Genomic DNA, 19,179 nt, shown 5'->3' on the forward strand with positions numbered 1-19,179 from the left:
AGGAAGCGGCACAAAACTCGTGGTTTCCTGCAAAAAACAGCACAATACTAGCACAAAACATTGGCATTGGTTTGGAGTGGATCTGAGAACGCGAATTTTTTCTCATTCACCAGACCACACCTAAGGGCATGTCGTTTTCACACTTTAGGATGCGGCACAAAACTTGGGGTTTGTGGCACAAAACTAGCACTAATTTTTGGCACCGGTTTGGAGTGGATCTGAGAATGTGCTACATAATTGAACTCACTTTTTCTGATGGTAGTATAGAAAACTATTAAATGTATCTAATCAGGTGTGGGTGGATAGAGTAAGGAAAAATGAATGCAAAATAACATTCACATCAGTTTGCATTAACTCCACTAATTGTTGTATACAGCTTTGTATTTTTAAATGTGTTGGTAGTATCTTGTTTTTGTTTTAAATTTATACTTCAGGAGTGAAAGCTCTCTTCCTTTGATCTAAATACAGATTCATTCCTTTTGGCCGGAGTCCTATTACTACCTTCACAATGACTTAGATGCTCAATTGCATCTAAGGGGGTGGTTCACTGACAGTCCACTGATGCCAGGGTTTGAAATGTGGGTGCTGCTATTTTCAAGCAAATCTTTTCTTCTTAGAAAAATATGTACTTGAATCAGCTACATAAAACCAAATGGAAAGTATGGATTAATACCAGGCTGATAACTGAGTACACAGTCCTGAAATGCACTTAATATAGCACCTATATTCCTGCACCTATATTCCCCAGTTCTTATTTAAGTAGCTTAAAAAGTAAGCAGAATGCTAAAAATCATGGGAAATCTGCATTGAGATGTTTCCTGCAAAGATATGAAAAGTTGAAATCTCTGCCTTGAGCTGATATGAGAAAAGATAAGGAATGTTGTAAGAAAATGGTACAGCTGTTAATAAGTAGTAAAATTGCCTTTAGTATGTCATGTTTCTTTTTAAATGTTAATTTAGCTGTGACAGGAGAAATGAAGCAATTAGGTACAATCAGATAAGTAACTTGCCTGATCAAGTGGCAGAAAACAACTAATTATAACATCCCTTCAGGGATCTTCAATTTTAACAGGCAATTTCATGGCTTATTCCAATGAATTGTGCTTTTGTGTATTGAGATATATATTAAGGAAAATAATTTTGTTGAGTTCAGATGGTTTAAATTGGTAGTCTGAAAACTTGACAAACTGTTCTGATTGATATTAAAACAAATACCCCGCCCCCACAGCCTATCCCTGCACAGCAAGGATAGGGCTGGCAGGAGGGAAATTACCCCCAGCTTCTCCAAATAGCAATACGATGCTATACTGGGCTTTCTGGAGCCCATCTACTCAGTCCATTCTGTGTCGCTTTGTCACTCATGGTTTAATTTGTTTTTAACTGTGTATATTTATTGTTTATACTGTACGCTGCCCTGAGATCCTAGTGATATAGGGCAGGATATAAATATTTAAAATAAATAAATAAATACTCAGTCCATTCTGTGTTGTTTTGTCGCTCATAAAGAGTTTGGAAAGGTGAATGATGCAAGAAGAGCTTGAAATTGATTTCTTCTCTTCAAACACATGACTTTGTTTTAGTCCTTTGTGCAGCACATTTTTCCTCCTGCCACCAACTTTGGAAGTCTATTTAGAACTGGATCATGATAAGTTTACACACCCTCTGAATCACAAGGATTAACCAAAGGAAGCATCTCAAATGCATATTAGATATTCTATTAACCACTTTCAGGCAAAGGATAAAAACCACCACAGCTTGTTTAAATGTTACTACCTTACAGGGAAGAGTTTTAGAATGAATTCAGTGTATTAGTATTGTAGGCGTAAAGTAACTTAATATTAAGACACAACTGACCAAGAATATAACATTTTTTTAATTCATGAAGTATTCCCCCACATAAACCCCCATCATATAAATATCCAGTTAAAGGCACTACCTTTTCAAACAAACAATTCAAAGTATACCTCATAGCTAGAATTTCTTTTCCCCTTCATCACCTGAGATATATCCTTGTATATATAGTCTAAGTAGCTATCCCCAAGAAAGACAGAACTTTTTACTAAGAGTATTGCACAGCCCTAAGAGCTAGGTCTGCCTGCCATTCCTGAACCTGGTGCTCTCTTGTTGACTGGGATTTTTGGAGCTGTAGTCCTAACACCAGGTTGGGAAGGCTGAACTAAACCATGGCTGTTATATTCTGCAGGGAAAGAAATGAAGAGAAAGTAAGGTATAACAGGTAACTAATATTTTTAGTTTTGTGAAGTATTCTTCATTTCATTTGCTGAGCTTCCCTGCGCTCATTAACTAATAAGCACATTAAATTTAAAAGATTACACATGGTGTGTGCTTTTTAGTTTTGCCTAATTGCACCTGATACCCAAATGGCTATATTACAGGGGTCAAAACCTGCAGGACTCCCTGAGGTATTATCAAGCATGTGTAGCATACTATACATATCGTTAATAAAAAAACACACCTGGATGTCAAGGTTGACACATTAATGGAAAAGATTTAAAATCATTTTTCTTTTTACAGATGTCAAGAGCATACTTTCTAGTCCACTAAAAATAACCCTTGCTTCTAGTAATGTGAGCAGTATCATAGCACTTCTACTAATCTGATTATTTATTTTGGATATTTCTGAATGCATTCACAAATGAGAAGTAATGTTTAAATCAGTCTGCAGCTTATAATTATGGAAGAAAGCACTCATGCAATAGCTTTTTAAAAGTACTGCTCTTGGGGGAAGTTAGACGAGCAGTTTGACATGCTATTTTTGGCTTGAGGTTGTTACTACTGTTATTGACATTACTCTAACATTTTTCCAATGTGGTAGGTTAAATTGTATTTTCACTCTGCAGAGACTGGTAGAATATACACAGTGCTAAGGACTTGAACTGCAGCATCCTGCTTTGACTAGTCTCTAATTTTAAAAAAACCTTTGTAAGGTTTGGGGAAGGGCTGTTTCAACAACGTATTCAGTACAAAAAATTAAATAACGATTTCTACAATCAGCATATACCAGCTAAAGAACTTCCTTATTGTACAGAATTATTTCCATCCATTTCCAGGTGTCGAGGTATCTCCAGGGAGTTAAGAAGTGCATATAAGCACCACCATTTACAAATATTTATTCTCTTTAATCTTGTTACTTTATTAACTGACTGATGTAACGTCTTTTCTATTAGAAACTAGTTTCTACTGAACATTTCTTTTTCAGAGAGACAAATGTTTTTCTGCAGTATTCTGGGTGGATCTTTTTTAAAGTGCATCATAAGATGTTATCCAATGTAAGTTTAAAATATGCCTAGTTTTCAAGACAAAAGTCAACATGTGTTATCCAATTAAAGGATCATCATCTTCTTCCTGAAGCTGAAGTCGTGAAAATGGACGCAGAGAAGGTGTTCTGTTCTTCATGATTATTATAAGGCACGTCAGAGTAGTTAACACCATAAAGACACCAATAACTATTCCAATGGCTTCTGGGGCATTTATGCACCACTGATCTGCTAGCAAACACTTGGCATTGCTCAAGGTGCCATTATTAGGTTCGGGTGACAAACCTAGGACGTGACACATCATTGGATAAATATCAACAGTACAAATTGTCTTTTGTACATGACCTTTGCGAAAAGCAGGTCCATGAGCTGCCAAAAACGGGTGCATACTTGGAAGAGCATCATCATAGCCATGGTCTCCTACTGGAGAGAAGAAAAAAGAGCCCAAGAGTCCTTAACATACTACAAAGTTTTAGTGAACAGTTATTTCCCCACTATAGACAATCCTGAAAAATATAAAGCTGCAACTTCTTAAAGCCATTTCCCCTCAATATATAGACTTTGAAGTCCATAAGACTATATTCCTTTACACAAAATTACTCACACTATCTAGTATTTACGAGTTAAGCTTTAGAATTGTATATGAATTGCATAACTTTTATTTTCCTCCACACCTCTTTACCAAGATGTCCAAAAATACAGTTGTAATAAATCGATTTGTTATTTAAAGTGAGATGGAGCAAACCTTGCTTCTCACTCTACACTGGGCTAGTTCGCACAACACGCCAGCTACCATGATTTATTTAATTATTCAGATTTTATTTAACCCACAGTGAAGCTGCAGGGTGTATGCAGCTACCATTTCCCATACCTTAACCCCCGCACAGGGGTTGGTGTGTCATGCAAACACAGAGCATGGGTTATGCGAGGGTTGAACAACCCTCACATAACCCATGCTCACTGGGTTTGCATAACACAACCCTCAAGCGAGGTTTGGATATGTAAAATGGTGTCCATGGGTGCCTCAGCTGATCATTGGACAAATGAGCCATGATGAGCTGTGTTGTATGGAGTGAACCATGTCAGAGTTGCTGTGGGGACCGTAACAAACCCAAGGGCAAAGGCTGGGCTAGCTTAACATAACTAACTGTTTAAAAAAACCCGCCCTAATCCCATTTTAAAGTTAGTCTAAGGCTTGCATCACTATGATAGGAACGTAGCTATTCTCGTCTACCTGCCTAGTCAATTGTTGCCCATTAAGCTCAGTGGCCTGTAAATATTCTAATGGAATTTCCTCACCGGAGCAGCCTTAATTTATTGTACAAGTAGGACCTGCAACATGTTGTAATGTGGAATGTTCCTGTTCAGTGCACCAGCCAGCCAGCAAAATCTTATTGCTTGTAATTAAAATCTTGCAGAAGATACAATAATAGTAAGGAGGGGAGGTCATGGTTTCTTGGATTTTGCATTGCAACAGCCGCAGCTCGCTTGGCTCATTCCTTCTGTGCATCTAACTGATTTGGTAATCAGAACTCCAATGTCTGCATAGATATTACTTCATTCTCAAAGAACTGTTGGAGATGATGGTAAGGATAGTGTGGTAGATGTTGGTCCTGTATTCTTACCCCCAAACTTCCAGCTTCTGGAACTTACGGTATTCCTGCTTGATAAGAGCTGTCATACTGCGAGTGTGATCAAACAACAAAACAAACCCAGCAGACATTCCTCAGGAGGAATCAAGTAACTTTAAGAGCCTAAGCCACTACAATTCTACACAAATTGCTAAATTTAGATCAAATTACTTTTGATTAGAATGGGCTAGTAAGTCTCCTTGATCCTGACTGGGTTTTCATAAGCCAGTTGCTTAAGGTATGGAATGGTCTGTGCCACTAGTGAGGTGGAACATTTTGCCCATTACTGAATTTTCTCATGGTTAAAGGGTTGGTCTTCAGTCCCCTAGGAAGTTCAGTTCTCCATTTCCGCCCCCCACTCCAATTTTCTTTTGCTGTTGCCAACGAAAGGAGATGTGCTTAGTCCAGGGGAACATTTGTGCAACTATTTTGGTCCGCTGAGGCAAAACAAGGGCTTTTGGAAACCATGTAACACAGCATTTTTAAAAATAATAATAATAATTGTCTTCTAAATCATAGTTTCAATGAAAATTGAGGCATCATTGCCAAATGGGGAGCTCGAAAAGTATAGATGTTAAAATATTAATATTATTAAACTCCTGTTCGGAGTGATGGCAGTGACTGCTATCACTTTGGGGATACTTGTTTTAACTGCAAAGTGTTGAGAACGCAAAGCAGCTAATAAACCCCTCACTTGGCCCTGGGTCTCTGTCACACCTTGCCAACCACTGCCAGGGCCCCATAGGGAAAAACAATGCCAGACCTCTTTCTCAGGGGTGCAGCTTCCTTTGCAAGGGAGGCAGCACTTCTCTCTCTGCCCCCGCCCTCAGGCCCATTCTAGGTTGTGGGTAATGTGGCCAGATGCAAAAGATGATGATGGCTGGTGTTGCTTGTGATGCAACAAGTGACACCTGCTGAATTTCCCTCTTCTACGCAACTATTAACGGTACAGGAGCCCTAACACCTCACCTGAATCCTGGCCACCCTCGTTGTAGGAGGAAAAGTACAAAGCATTGTTTCTTCTCAGTTGAACAGAGCCACATATTCAGACCTGGAAAAGGAAGCCTGGCCCTGCCTGACCTATAGCAACGGCCTTACTGTTGGATAGGAGGTAGCCAGGTAAGAGGAAGGAAGGGCTGGAACCCTTCCCCTTCTCCACCCTTTAGTCAGCTGCTAAGAGTCAAGTTAGACTGCATATTTAGAATGCCAACCCATAGGGGCAGCAGTTAAAGGAAGTGGTTTCTTTAAATGCCACACTACGGAATCTCTTTATAACAGAGATGATCAATGGCTGTAAACTCAAAGAGTAGGTATGGTAGGATAGGATAGTACTGCTACTTCTAGAAATGAGCAACCTCTCTCCCTCTCCACCCCATTCCAGCTCACTTCACAGTTAGTTTAGTTTTTCTGAGCTTTCACAGAGAATCCTTGGATAACTCAGTGGCTGGGTTTGCATGATCGGGGAAGGATAATAAGCCATCATAGCTTATTTTCTCGCCTGTGCACACCAGTTGCACAGCACATTATTACCATAATTACCCTTGTCAGGCACCGTTTCACATGTCACCTCAAACTGGCGAGGGTATACAGAGGGGGGTGGATGACAAACCACCCCTCAACCCTAGAACAAAGCAAAGGTTGTGGGGTGATTTGTAAACCCACTCATCACACCCCCTTCACAATGGCTTACTTTCCTTCCCAGATTGTTTGAACACAGTCAATATCTTCCTAAGCTCTCTGAAAAACTTGGGGTGGGGTGGGAAACTTGTAAATTTGCTTGCAAAAACTGATGAGCAATAACGAGCCAGGCTCAAAGTTTTAGGAAGGATTTGGTCTGGCTCACCATTTTCTGAACTGGATTATTCCCCCACCTCCCACCTCCAGTTCTGAAGTTCAGTACCTTTTTCTAGCTTGCATTGCTGCAGCTCTTATGATGGCCTACCATTTCTGCACACAAAGTGACCAAATTCACTCAGTTCAGGAAGAAGACTGATTTTAGAACTGCCCACGTCAGCCTAAGCTAGGGTGTCATGGATCAGACTAGTGCCTGCGTACCTACGGAGAATTAGGCAGAACCTACCAGTTGAGACACAATCCCAAGAATCTAAGATTTGATAGTTCCACGAGTTTAAATAAATACTGTTCCAGAAGTCTCCAATGTTTAATTGATCATGCTTCTGTGCCCCGCACAACTATGTTATTTTCACATGAAACAAGTCACGCTCTCCAAACACGCCAACAGTAAGCATGCTAAAGGAAAACACTTACACTTTGGAAGAGTCTCATTTTGTACAATTGTCCAGCCTTCATCTGCAACCAAAATTATGGGTTGAATACGCTTATTGTGATGGTAATGGTATCGGTCTGGGATTTCTTCTTTAAGATAAACCTTCATATGTGGGCTGCAGTTTTTCATTAAATTGTATACATATGTTTCATCTGAAGAGAAAGATAAGTGTAAAGCAAAATGTACCATTTACTTTCTCTTTGGCAAATTTTACAATCTTGTCATTTTGAACATTTAACTTTATCTTCCATATTATGAGTTGCACGTTCAATTTTTTATGCTGTTTCAATATACTTAGTGGGCAAACCTATGGCCCCTAGATAGTGTCTAGGGAACCATATTTGGCCCTGGTTAGGCCTCATCTTGAGCATTGCGTCCAGTTCTGGGCACCACACTTCAAGAAGGATGCAGACAAGCTGGAGCGTGTTCAGAGGAGGGCAGCGAGGATGATCAGGGCTCCGGAAACAAAGCCCTATGAAGAGAGACTGAAAGAACTGGGCATGTTTAGCCTGGAGAAGAGAAGATTGAGGGGAGACATGATAGCACTCTTCAAATACTTAAAAGGCTGTCACACAGAGGAGGGCCAGGATCTCTTCTCGATCCTCCCAGAGTGCAGGACACGGAATAACGGGCTCAAGTTACAGGAAGCCAGATTCCGGCTGGACATCAAGAAAACTTCCTGACTGTTAGAGCAGTAAGACAATGGAACCCATGACCGAGGGAGGTTGTGGGCTCTCCCACCCTAGAGGCCTTCAAGAGGCAGCTGTACATCCATCTGTCAAGTATGCTTTAGGGTGGATTCCTGTAATGAACAGGGGGTTGGACTAGATGGCCTTATAGGCCCCTTCCAACTCTACTATTCTATGATTCCATATGATACTTCACATTCTTGGACACAAGGTCAGAGCTAGCACTGAATACTTTCCACTGGATACTTGTAAGCCTCTGAGTTTAAAATATTATGGAAGAGGAAATTATAGTGGAGTACCTACTCCTGGTGTAGAAGGATCAGCTAGTACTGGGTTGTTGATAAGGATACCCAGATGCCTCCATTTTTGGACTCTCATAGAATCATAGAATAGTAGAGTTGGAAGGGGCCTATAAGGCCATCTAGTCCAACCCCATGTTCATTACAGGAATCTTAAAGCATACCTGACAGATGGCTGTCCAGCTGCCTCTTGAATGCCTCTAGTGTGGGAGAGCCCACGACCTCCCTAGGTAATTGGTTCCATTGTCAAACTGCTCTAACAGTCAGGAAGTTTTCCTGATGTCCAGCTGGAATCTGGCTTCCTTTAACTTGAGCCCGTTATTCCGTGTCCTGCACTCTGGGAGGATCGAGAAGAGATCCTGGCCCTCCTCTGTGTGACAATCTTTTAAGTATTTGAAGAGTGCTATCATGTCTCCCCTCAGTCTTCTCTTCTACAGGCTAAACATGCCCAGTTCTTGCAGTCTCTCCTCATAGGGTTCTTGTTTCCAGACCCCTGATCAATCTAATTGTCCTCCTCTGAACACGCTCCAGCTTGTCTGCATCCTTCTTGAAATGTGGAGCCCAGAACTGGATGCAATACTCAAGATGAGGCCTAACCAGTGCCGAATAGAGGGAAAGCAGTACCTCACGCGATTTGGAAGCTATACTTCTATTAATGCAGCCCAAAATAGCATTTGCCTTACTTGCAGCTACATCACACTGTTGGCTCATATTCAGCTTGTGATCTACAACAATTCCAAGATCCTCGTTTGTAGTATTGCTGAGCCAAGTATCCCCCATCTTGTAACTGTGCATTTGGTTTCTTTTTCCTAGGTGTAGAACTTGGCATTTATCCCTATTAAATTTCATCCTGTTGTTTTCAGCCCAGCACTCCAGCCTATCAAGATCACTTTGAAGTTTGTTTCTGTCTTCCAGGGTATTAGCTATCCCACCCAATTTTGTGTCATCTGCAAATTTGAAAAGGCTCTTCAGTTCGTGGCACTAGGAGATAGCCTAGTGTTCCAAGGAGATAGCCTTATCTCCTTGGAGCATGGCTATGGGGACTGTCATGATGAGTGCCTGCACTTCAAAATTTACCACTATGCCAGTGCTGAGCAAACTGTCAGGTTTTCGGTTGGTGATTGAGTGAAGGGAGTATAAGGCTCACTCTTCCATAGCAATATGCAGTCAGCCAGTGGAGGTTTGAGGGTATGGCGTAAGCTGCTGCCGCTGCCAGAGAAAGGAGTATGCTGTATTGATGCAAGGCCAACTTTTGTCAACGAGAACCGTAAAGCTGTTATGCTTACTTTGATTTATGGTGAGACAATTGCTTTGTTATAATTTGCTGCTACAAGCCTGGTTGTTTTGTTTGAAAGACTTCTCTAAATAAACTGCATTGAAGATTCAAAACTCATGCTTGCATTTATCTGCTGTGGAGGAATTTGTACAAACTACTTATTTCCCCCAACATCTGGTTATGGGCCCAGGAGAAGAATTTTGAACTTTAATGCAGTCCCAGGAGAAGATTTCTGGAACCTTGGATGCTGTACCAGAGAGGCTTCGGGACGGCAGAGTGAGTTTGTTTAAACAACGTGAGTGCTGGACATTTGGCTGCTCTTCTGGCTACTGTTTAATTGCTTAATTGCTGGCTGTTAACGCAAGGCTCAATGGCGGAATGTAAACACAGCAGCTTTTATTTCCCTCAGCTTGATGACTCCAATTTTTCTATTTGGTGTTACCGGATGGAGGCATATCTGGTTAAAGAAAAAGTTTGGAGAGTCATAGCAGAAGATCCTCCCGCACCCGTTACGCAGGCATGGAGTAATGATGACACCAAAGCAAAGGCTCTAATTATTTTGGCTGTCTCAGACCAACAATTGGTTAATATCCATGGAAAACAAACTGCAAAACTAATGTGGACAGCATTAGAGACAATTCATCTTCGTCGTGGAACTGGGTCGACCATTGTGTATTTCAAACAAATGTATCGGGCTGAACTTGCTCCAGATGGTGACCTAGCTAAACATCTGAGGAATTTAAGGTCGCTCCGAGATGAGTTATTACGACGTGAAGTAGAAATTCCTGACTTGCAATTCTGCTACGTTGTATTGAGCAGTTTAAATGAAAGTTATGAAAGTATTGCTGCTCAACTAGCTGCTTTGCCCCTAGCACAGCTGACTCTTGAACTTATTCAAGTGAGGCTCATGTCTGAAGTAGATAGGCATGTGGCTTCCAGATACAACGATGAAGCTGCCCCTTCACAAAGGCATATGCCGAACAGCAGGGGTAATTTAACTGCTGAGAGTGAGAAGATAGCGGCACTGAAAGTACGTCATAGTTTTTCTTGTGGAGAAACAGGGCATATACGTAAAGATTGTAAAAAGAAGAAGAAACAAGGACAAGGACAACAGCAAGGGGTGTTAAAGCGACAAGTTAAAGTGCTTGTTGCTGTGTCCACTTCAAAGAAAAAGTGGGACCATTTTGTTATAGACAGTGGTGCTACCCGCAATATGTGCAAAGATAAGAGTTTGTTTACAGGTTTAACTAAACAAAAGGGGAATATCCATCTTGCCAATGGGGAAGTAATTGAGAGTAAAGGGCTTGGAACTGTGTTCCTTAAAAGCCTAAATGCATCAATTAAGAATGTACTATATGCTCCTGAGTTATCTGAAAATTTATTGAGTGTGTCACAATTAACTGAGCAAAATGTTGTTGTTAAATTCTCAAAGTTCAAATGTGAATTGATAAAAAACAACAAAGTGATTTTGTATGCTAAAAAGAGAAATGGGCTGTTTCTATTATCATACTGGAAAGAAAAAGAGGAGGATGATAATCAGTGTTGTGAGGTTAAAACTTTGAAATCAAAGTCAAATGCTCAATTACATGATAATTGTATTCACTCTTATCATAGGCTGTTTGGTCATTTAAATTTTAAAGCGGTATCCAAAATGCAGCCTATAGTAGAAGGGATGAAACTGAAAAGTTGTAAGTACCACATGAAATGCGTATCCTGTGCAAAGCATAAGGTTAAGCAAGTCCCTAAAGGGAAAATGACAAATAGAAAAGCTGAAAAACCATTTCAGATTGTTCATGGAGATCTTGTTGGACCCCTTAAGGTTTCCAGAGGTGGAGCAAATTACTTTATGGTCCTCATAGATCAATATACGAGATATTCTTTTGTATATATGCTTCAGAAGAAAAATGAGGCCTTTGAAAAGTTTAAGTCATTTTGTGCTTGGGTGAAAATTAAGCATAATACCCAGGTCACCTGTTTTTTCACTGATAGAGGTGGAGAATTCTGCTCTGCGGAGTTTGAAGGTTTTCTTTCACAGCAGGGGATAGAGCACATGATTGCCACCCCACGTTCTCCATGGCAAAACGGTTTGTGTGAGAGAATGAACCAAACCCTGTTGCAGGGGTTAAAAACACTTCTGCATGATGCCAACTTAGGAGATGAGTTCTGGGAGGAGGCACTGAACTGTTTTAACTATGTGCGTAATAGAAGCATAAGTTCAGTAATAGAGTGCACTCCTTGTCAAAAATTGTACAACAAAAAACCTTCTGTGAGTCATTTTAAGATTTTTGGATCTGACATGTGGGTGCATACACCGCAAAGTCAGAAGTTACAAGAAAAAGGTCAACATGGAATATTTCTTGGTTATGAAAAAGGGTCATATAGAGTGCTAATGACAAATACTCAGAATATAAGATTAACAAGAAGTGTTGAGTATAATGTTAATTGGGAACGAGTTGGAATTTTCCAATCCACTCCTGTTGACGAAAGTGAAACAGAAAGTAATGATAGTGGTGATAGTGATGAAAGTGAGGATAGCAGTAGTGAAAGTTTAAAACAATCAGAAGAATCAGGGAGTGATGCAGAAGATAAAAAACCATTGCATACTATGGACAGTGGAAAAGGATAGTGATGCTGATAGTTCTAAGGATGAGCATGTTGTAGTGCGTAAGTCAGAACGTTCTACCAAAGGTATACCTCCTGTGAGATACTCTGATGAATTTGCTGGTAGAGCCATTTATGAACCTCAAAGTTATAAAGATGTACAGAAATTGTCTGAAGAAAATGCTAAACCTTAGCCTCAAGCTATACAAACTGAATTAAACTCGTTAGATAAGAACAAAACTTGGAGGTTGGTTAAAAAACAACCTTTCATAGAACTTCTTGACAGCAGGTGGATTTTTAAAGTAAAAACTGATCAATTTGGAAAAATAGTATGCCACAAGGCAAGGTTAGTTGCTCGTGGTTTCGCCCAAATACACTTGGAAAGCTATGAAGCGAATAGCACGTTATTTAAAGGGCACTTTGAACTACAGGTTGAAGTTCACAAAGGCATGCACTGGAGGTTTAGAAATTCATGCTGATGCTAGTTTTGGAGATGATATAAATGATAGAAAAAGTACATCTGGAGTTTGTTACATGTTAAATAACAGTTTATTTGATTGGTCCTGTAAAAAACAGTCTACAGTCTCATTAAGTTCATGTGAAGCGGAACTGAATGCTTTTAACTATGCCATTGTAAACATTGAATGGTTATTACAATTGTTAAAGGATGCTGAGATTGATGTACCAAAACCTGTTATTGTTTATCAAGACAATCAATCATTTCTATCTTAAAAACTGATAGTTGTAAGCAAAGAACCAAATATTTGCAAATCAAATTGTGTCATGCAAAAGAATGTATAAGAAATGGTTTATTGCAAGTTCAATATTTAGCTGGAAAAGACATTCCTGCGGATTTGTTGTCTAAACCGATAAGTAAGGAACAACATCAGAAGTTGACAAAATACTTACAATTGTATTAAATGAGGTAATTACTGTATCGGTGTACACAAAAAGCAGGGGGATGTCAGGTTTTCGTGTTAACCTTAACAGTAATTAAGGTTAGATTATTGGCTGAGACTTGCAAGCTCAGCACACCTGTTGGTGATTGAGTGAAGAGAGTATAAGGCTCACTCTTCCATAGCAATATGCAGTCAGCCAGTGGAGGTTTGAGGGTATGGCATAAGCTGCCGCCGCCGCCAGAGAAAGGAGTATGCTGTATTGATGCAAGGCCAACTTTTGTCAATGAGAACTGTAAAGCTGTTATGCTTACTTTGATTTATGGTGAGACAATTGCTTTGTTATAATTTGCTACTACAAGCCTGGTTGTTTTGTTTGAAAGACTTCTCTAAATAAACTGCATTGAAGATTCAAAACTCACGCTTGCATTTATCTGCTGTGGAGGAATTTCTCTAAATAAACTGCATTGAAGATTCAAAACTCACGCTTGCATTTATCTGCTGTGGAGGAATTTGTACAAACTACTTATTTCCCCCAACACAAACATGACACAGGAGATCTGAGACTGAGACTGAATCTCCCAGCTTCAAAAACAAACACTGCATTAAAGCTGGGGGGAGGGAGGAAGAGACAGGCAAAAGTATAGGCTATAGGTATCTATGTTTCTCCCCAGAACATAAAATAGGAGCTTGCCCCCAGCACTGCTGCTTTGAATTCTCTGCGTGTCTTTAAAGTTCAAAAATGTCTGGAGATTTGATCACTAATCTCACACATGTATGTTTTGGTCTTGTCTCATGTTAAAGCATAAAAAATTCTATTAAAAATTAAGATATTTAAAAATTCAACCACATACACTGCTGCTCCATGACTAAGAATTTTAACACCATGACTCAGTATTTTAACACTTAAATTTAAACTTTGCTGTTTTAATTCTGTGTTTTAATCCCATATCAATTTCTGCTGTGTGGTTTTATCCTGGTTGTGCTTTTTATATTGTATTTTGTATTTGGGTTTTTAGATTGTTGGATGTTTTATTATGTTCTTAATGGTTTTAATTTTTGTGAACCGCCCAGAGAGCTTCGCCTATTGGGCGGTATAAAAATGTAATAAATAAATAAATAAATAAATAAATAAAAAGAAAGTACTTACTATTTGGCAGCACCGCAGCAACTGGACTCCGGTCTACAAGCCTGTAGCTGTGCCGGTCAATGCACTTATCCAGTGGGATCAACCTGTCCTGGGAACACTGGGCCATGCCATGATCGCTTGTAATTATAACATTAATTCCCTCCCACAATTTTGAAGCCTTAAGCTTCTGAACCAGAAAGCCAATAAGGTTATCCACTTGTCGCAATACTTTACTCATGTTTTTAGTATCGTCTGGCCCATATTTGTGCCCGCTTTTATCTGGCTCTTCCCAATAAAGAGTGGCAAAAGTGACTGGTGGATTAGAATTGTTCAGCCATGTAATGATGTTCTCTACTCGTTCCATGAAACTTACTGAAGAATTATATCGCATAAAAAAATGAGGCGTAGTATTGTGAATTTTTACATCGGTGCCAGGCCACATTGCAGAAGCACTTGTCTTGTTTTCCTGCAATTGGTTGGTCACCCAAATAGGAATTGCCTCATTCCACCAGAAAGGATCTGTGTCATTGAACTGTGAAAAACTTTTTTTTGTAGCAGCATCAAACATTTCGTTTGCTACAATACCATGGCTTTCTTCATAGAGTCCTGTAACCATACTGTAATGATTTGGGAACGTTTTTGTGATGAAAGCGTTGGTAACTTGTTCCACCAGTACACCCCCCTTAATAAAATCCTGGAGATGTGGAAGTTCGTATTTTTTCAGATAATCAGCCCTGAAGCCATCAAAAGACACCAGGAGTAATCTGGGTGCTGATCCATAAGCAGAATTAACACTCGAGCAATGAACAATTCCATTAAAGAGAAACATTAATAATAAATGCATCCTGGATAGGATTTCAGAAGTTTACAGGAAACCAGAAGAGATACCTGGGGGGGGGGGGGGGGGGTAAAAATTAGAAAGTCTCAGTAAGAATGTCAGTCCAAAAGAGATATCATACCAGCCACTTCATTAAAGACAAAAGTAAACTATTCAACTAAAGCTCCTACAAGTCCAGTTTATATTCTACTTTTGACAACTGTGCAGCAAGTACTATAAACAAGTTTTCTTCATACGTATAAACATGCTTAATTTTCCAACTACCATCTTTATAGAAGGTCATTTCCATGAACTCACTTTTTTTCCTATTAAAGGTTAGGGTTTTCTTCAAATTCTGTTACATTTCATGTTTACGTTCTTCAGAAAATGGTAATAATTTCAGAAGTCTAAATGCCCAGAAAGGGGCTACGTAAGTCTCACTGTTTTACTCCAAACACATTTTAATGTCATTTGTTTTCCTTTACTGAATGTAAAAGAAAACTAATGGCATTAAAAACGTGTTTGCTCCTATTATTATCATTTAATTAGAAGTGTCTCTGCAAGAGTTTTTAATTCTCCATTGTGTTCAATAAATTTATTTATTTATTACATTTTTATACCACCCAATAGCTGAAGCTCTCTGGGCAGTTCACAAAAATTAAAACCATAATAAAACAACCAACAGTCTAAAAACACAAATACAAAAATACAGTATAAAAAGCACAACCAAGATAAACTCCTGTATAAGTACACAGATCGTATTCACAGCTTTTTCACCTGTTACTAATTTTTTTCTGCTATAAAACATTTTCAAACTAATCTCCTTCAGTTACATTTCTCAGTGCAAGACAACTCTGGACTAGCACAGAGCTGTAGTATCTAGAGGTACCATGGGACTGTTCAGACAACACACTCACCCATTGTGGATTGCTCCAAATGCGACCCACAGTGGGCTAGCATGTCATGCGTTGGGGGAAACCTCTCCCTTCAGCGGGAAGACTCCCCACGGCCACTACCCATCTTCTGCAAGATGGTTAGTGGCCGTCCATGGTGGTTCCTGTGTTGTATAACAGGAACCCTGTGGGTAATGCTGCCTGTTTCGCTATATATATACACACACACAAACACACATATTTCTTCGATTCGAAGACACACTTTTCCCCCCATATAAACAACTCTAAAAATGGGGTGCATCTTAGAATCGTGGGTGTGTCTTAGGGTGGTTTTTTCTTCTGTTGGTGGTACTAAAATTAGTGCGCGTCTTACAATCGATGGCGTCTTACAATCGAAGAAATACAGTGTGTGTGTGTGTGTATATATATATATATATATATATATGGCAGCAACCATAGAGTCTGCTGGCAGGAGCGACTGCAACTTCTGGCAACATTTTTTTCTGCCGCTGACCTTCTCTATGGTCAGTAGCCTTTTTTATTGTTTTCCAAACAAAGCAGCTGCCTTGTCACCTTTTCGCAGGTGGAGGATCGTGAGATAGATGCGTGGTGGTAAGTACTCAAACCATGGAGGGGGGTGGTTAGGGAAACTAAGGGGTGCAGCATGCTTCTGCAATTGTGTGGCAGGTCACTTTTTCCCAAGAGTAAAGCCACTCCTAAAATTCTCAAAGGATCAGTCTGCCTTAATACTTAATTGCATATTTCCACATTTAATATGATGGCATATAATATTAATACACAATTCTTTAATACACTATACTTTCAAAGCAACACATCTAAGTTTTTGTAGCATGGCCTATTTACAATGGGGGCCGGGGAGTAACGTAGCAGGTATGGCAAGACTAAGGACCAAACCAAGTGTGATTGAGAAGATCTATAATTACAGCCTCCCTCCCCATCAAATGCAGCTGAAGGGGGTACTTAGTTGGTTGGAGCAGTGGCATCGTGTGGGTGAGACAAGGAGTATTGAAGCCTTTTCCAATCAAAATTGGTCATTTCAAGGTGTTGTTTTGGAGGTCTTTTTGAAAAAAAAATCATCCCATGTGGAAAGAATCAGGACCCACTACCTTCCATGATCAAATTAGTATTCTCACACAGCTGCATTTTCAGATACAATGTACTACTGTACATGTCTACACAGAAGCAAGGCCCACTGAATCCGTGAAACTTATTTCCAGGTGAGTGTGCATAGGAGTGCAGCCTAAAAATATAAAAATGCTGGGAGGCTAATTGTTAGTTTCTAAAGTTATATCTTTCTAAATTCAACTAGAGGTTTACACTGATATTAATACTAAGGTTTCATCCTTGTTCAATAGAAGGATATTTTTTTATGGTAAGGAAGAAATAGTGGATGTATTGGTTATATCATGGGGAAATTAGGATATGACAGGTAAAGCCAAATTTGTGAGGAGTTATTTATAAAATAAAATTTTAATGAATCAGAAAGCTTGTTATGATTTGCAGAACTTTAAAAAGGCTAATTGTAGGGCAGGGGCGCCCAGTTATATAAAAGCAGTTACTAGTATGCTAATAGTATTTAATGTAATAGTACTTCCATAGCTCCTCATTAGCCTGAACACTTACCACATACAATTTTCAAGTAGTTTTTACTTCCTGGTTTTAAATCAGCGAGTACAGCAATACTCTTTGGTCTGAATTCCCAACACTACAAATAAACATATTTTCAATAATTAGGATTCATCTGAATACAATTAAGTATTGTCATTATTAAAACACGTTAGAGCTTAGCATATAAGATACTGAGAGCAAGGCAATTTCAGAAGTGTGGAACGATATACTCTTCAGGCCAATTAATTAATAGAAACTTCTGGTCTACAATATAGAGCCTGCCGCGGCTTCGGCGGAAGCCTCTCGGCGGCCGGGGGAGGGTCTCCGCTCTTCGGCGTCGGAGGGGGGGGGAGCGAAAGCGAGGGGGAGGAAGACCCCGCTTTCCCCTCCCTTATAACCAACAACCGTACATAACCAGCTTTAGAATATTTCACCCCTGTAAGGGAAATTTAACTTCCCTTTGTTACACAGTCCCACTTCGCCATTTGTCACACCTATGCATCCATGGTATAACGTTCTTTATTGATCGGTCCAAGGTGTATGCTAAAGAGCACCGGAAGGACATCCATTTCCAGAGAAGTAGCCATGTTCATCTGCTGTAGCAAAAACAACGAAGAGCCTTGTGGCAATTTAGAGGCTAACGCGCTCGTCTTGGCGTAGGTTCTCATGGACGCTTCGCCAGCGGACACGGCTCACTTAAAGCTTATGACGACACGCGTTGCTGGTGGTTAAGGGGCCACAAGCCTCTCCGCCGTTTCCCACGTACACCGGGCCCCCTTTACGACCCCGGCCGCTCCTTGTGTGCCGGACCCGAGCCCAGGGGTGCCCCCCGCCCGCCATCCCCTCAACTGGAGGCTGCGAACGCCGACCAGGAAGCCGCAGGGGCTGCGGAGGAAGCGCCGGGCTGCTTCAGGCCCGTCGGGCGGAGCTCCGTCGGGCTTTTTCCTAGAACTCCGAGCCCCCTCAGCCAGAGCCTGGTGCGAGAGACACGCGCTTCGGCCCGCGGTTCTGAGACCAGGGTTCAGGGCGAGCGCCACAAAGGAGCGCGCAGCCCTCCTGCGCAGGAACCAGCCCCTGCTCGCCCGGCATTTCGGCTGTATCAAGCCGGGGGCGCGGTGTGTGTGTGTGTGGGGGGGCGCTTCGTCGCTGCTTCCAACAGCGGGCAGCCTGAAATCCTTGACGCTCTCCTGGGAACCCCCGAGGAGACCCAGGTCGTCCTTCCTCCACCGCCGGCCGCCAAGTGCGCAGAACGGGCAGAGGCGGGGGGCGCCCCCGGCCTGGGGAGCACCGCGGCGGCGCGTCTCCGCGGAGGAGCCTGCGGCGGCTTCGGCCGAAGCCTCTTGGCGGCCGGGGGAGGGTCTCCGCTCTTCGGCGGCGGGGGGGGGAGCGAGGGGGAGGAAGACCCCGCGCACCCAGCCGCGCGCCACCGCAGACGCAGGCATTTCACGGGGGCGCGGCGCGGCGCGCGCGGCCCCTGCAAGAGCGGAGCCCAGGGAGCGGGCTTGGTGCCTCTCCTGCGGGTCTGCCGCTCCGCCACTCACCCCCCCCCGCTCCCTCCGCCTCCTCCTCCATCTTCCTCGACCCGCAGGAGCAGCAAGGTCAAGCGCGAGCGCAGCGGCAATGCGCGCGCACGCTTGCGCACTCACCTCCTCCTCCTCCTCCTCCTCCTCTCTCCAAACCGCCACCGAATCCGCCGCAGTCAGAACAGGGCGGGGGGCAGAGGCAGGGTGAGGGAGGGCGCCGGGCGCGCAGCC

The 19,179-nt window shown here is 41.6% G+C and overlaps 2 protein-coding genes across 2 annotated transcripts in view; one reads left to right on the forward strand and one right to left on the reverse strand.

Annotated features, from left to right (window-relative positions):
- CLIC5 (chloride intracellular channel 5) overlaps positions 1–19,179 on the forward strand; it is a 313,960-nt gene that overhangs the window by 155,088 nt on the left and 139,693 nt on the right. The window lies entirely within an intron of this gene.
- On the reverse strand, positions 1,903–18,169 carry ENPP4 (ectonucleotide pyrophosphatase/phosphodiesterase 4). Its single transcript, XM_063115941.1, has 5 exons — positions 17,920–18,169; positions 17,441–17,522; positions 14,108–14,974; positions 7,178–7,348; positions 1,903–3,701 (listed from the first exon to the last, which is right to left on the reverse strand). Exons 3-5 carry the CDS (start codon positions 14,928–14,930, stop codon positions 3,337–3,339), a joined length of 1,359 nt encoding a protein of 452 aa, XP_062972011.1. The 5' UTR covers positions 14,931–14,974; positions 17,441–17,522; positions 17,920–18,169; the 3' UTR covers positions 1,903–3,336.

Source organism: Elgaria multicarinata, chromosome 2 (genome assembly GCF_023053635.1).
Source record: "Elgaria multicarinata webbii isolate HBS135686 ecotype San Diego chromosome 2, rElgMul1.1.pri, whole genome shotgun sequence".
Lineage (NCBI taxonomy): Eukaryota > Metazoa > Chordata > Lepidosauria > Squamata > Anguidae > Elgaria > Elgaria multicarinata.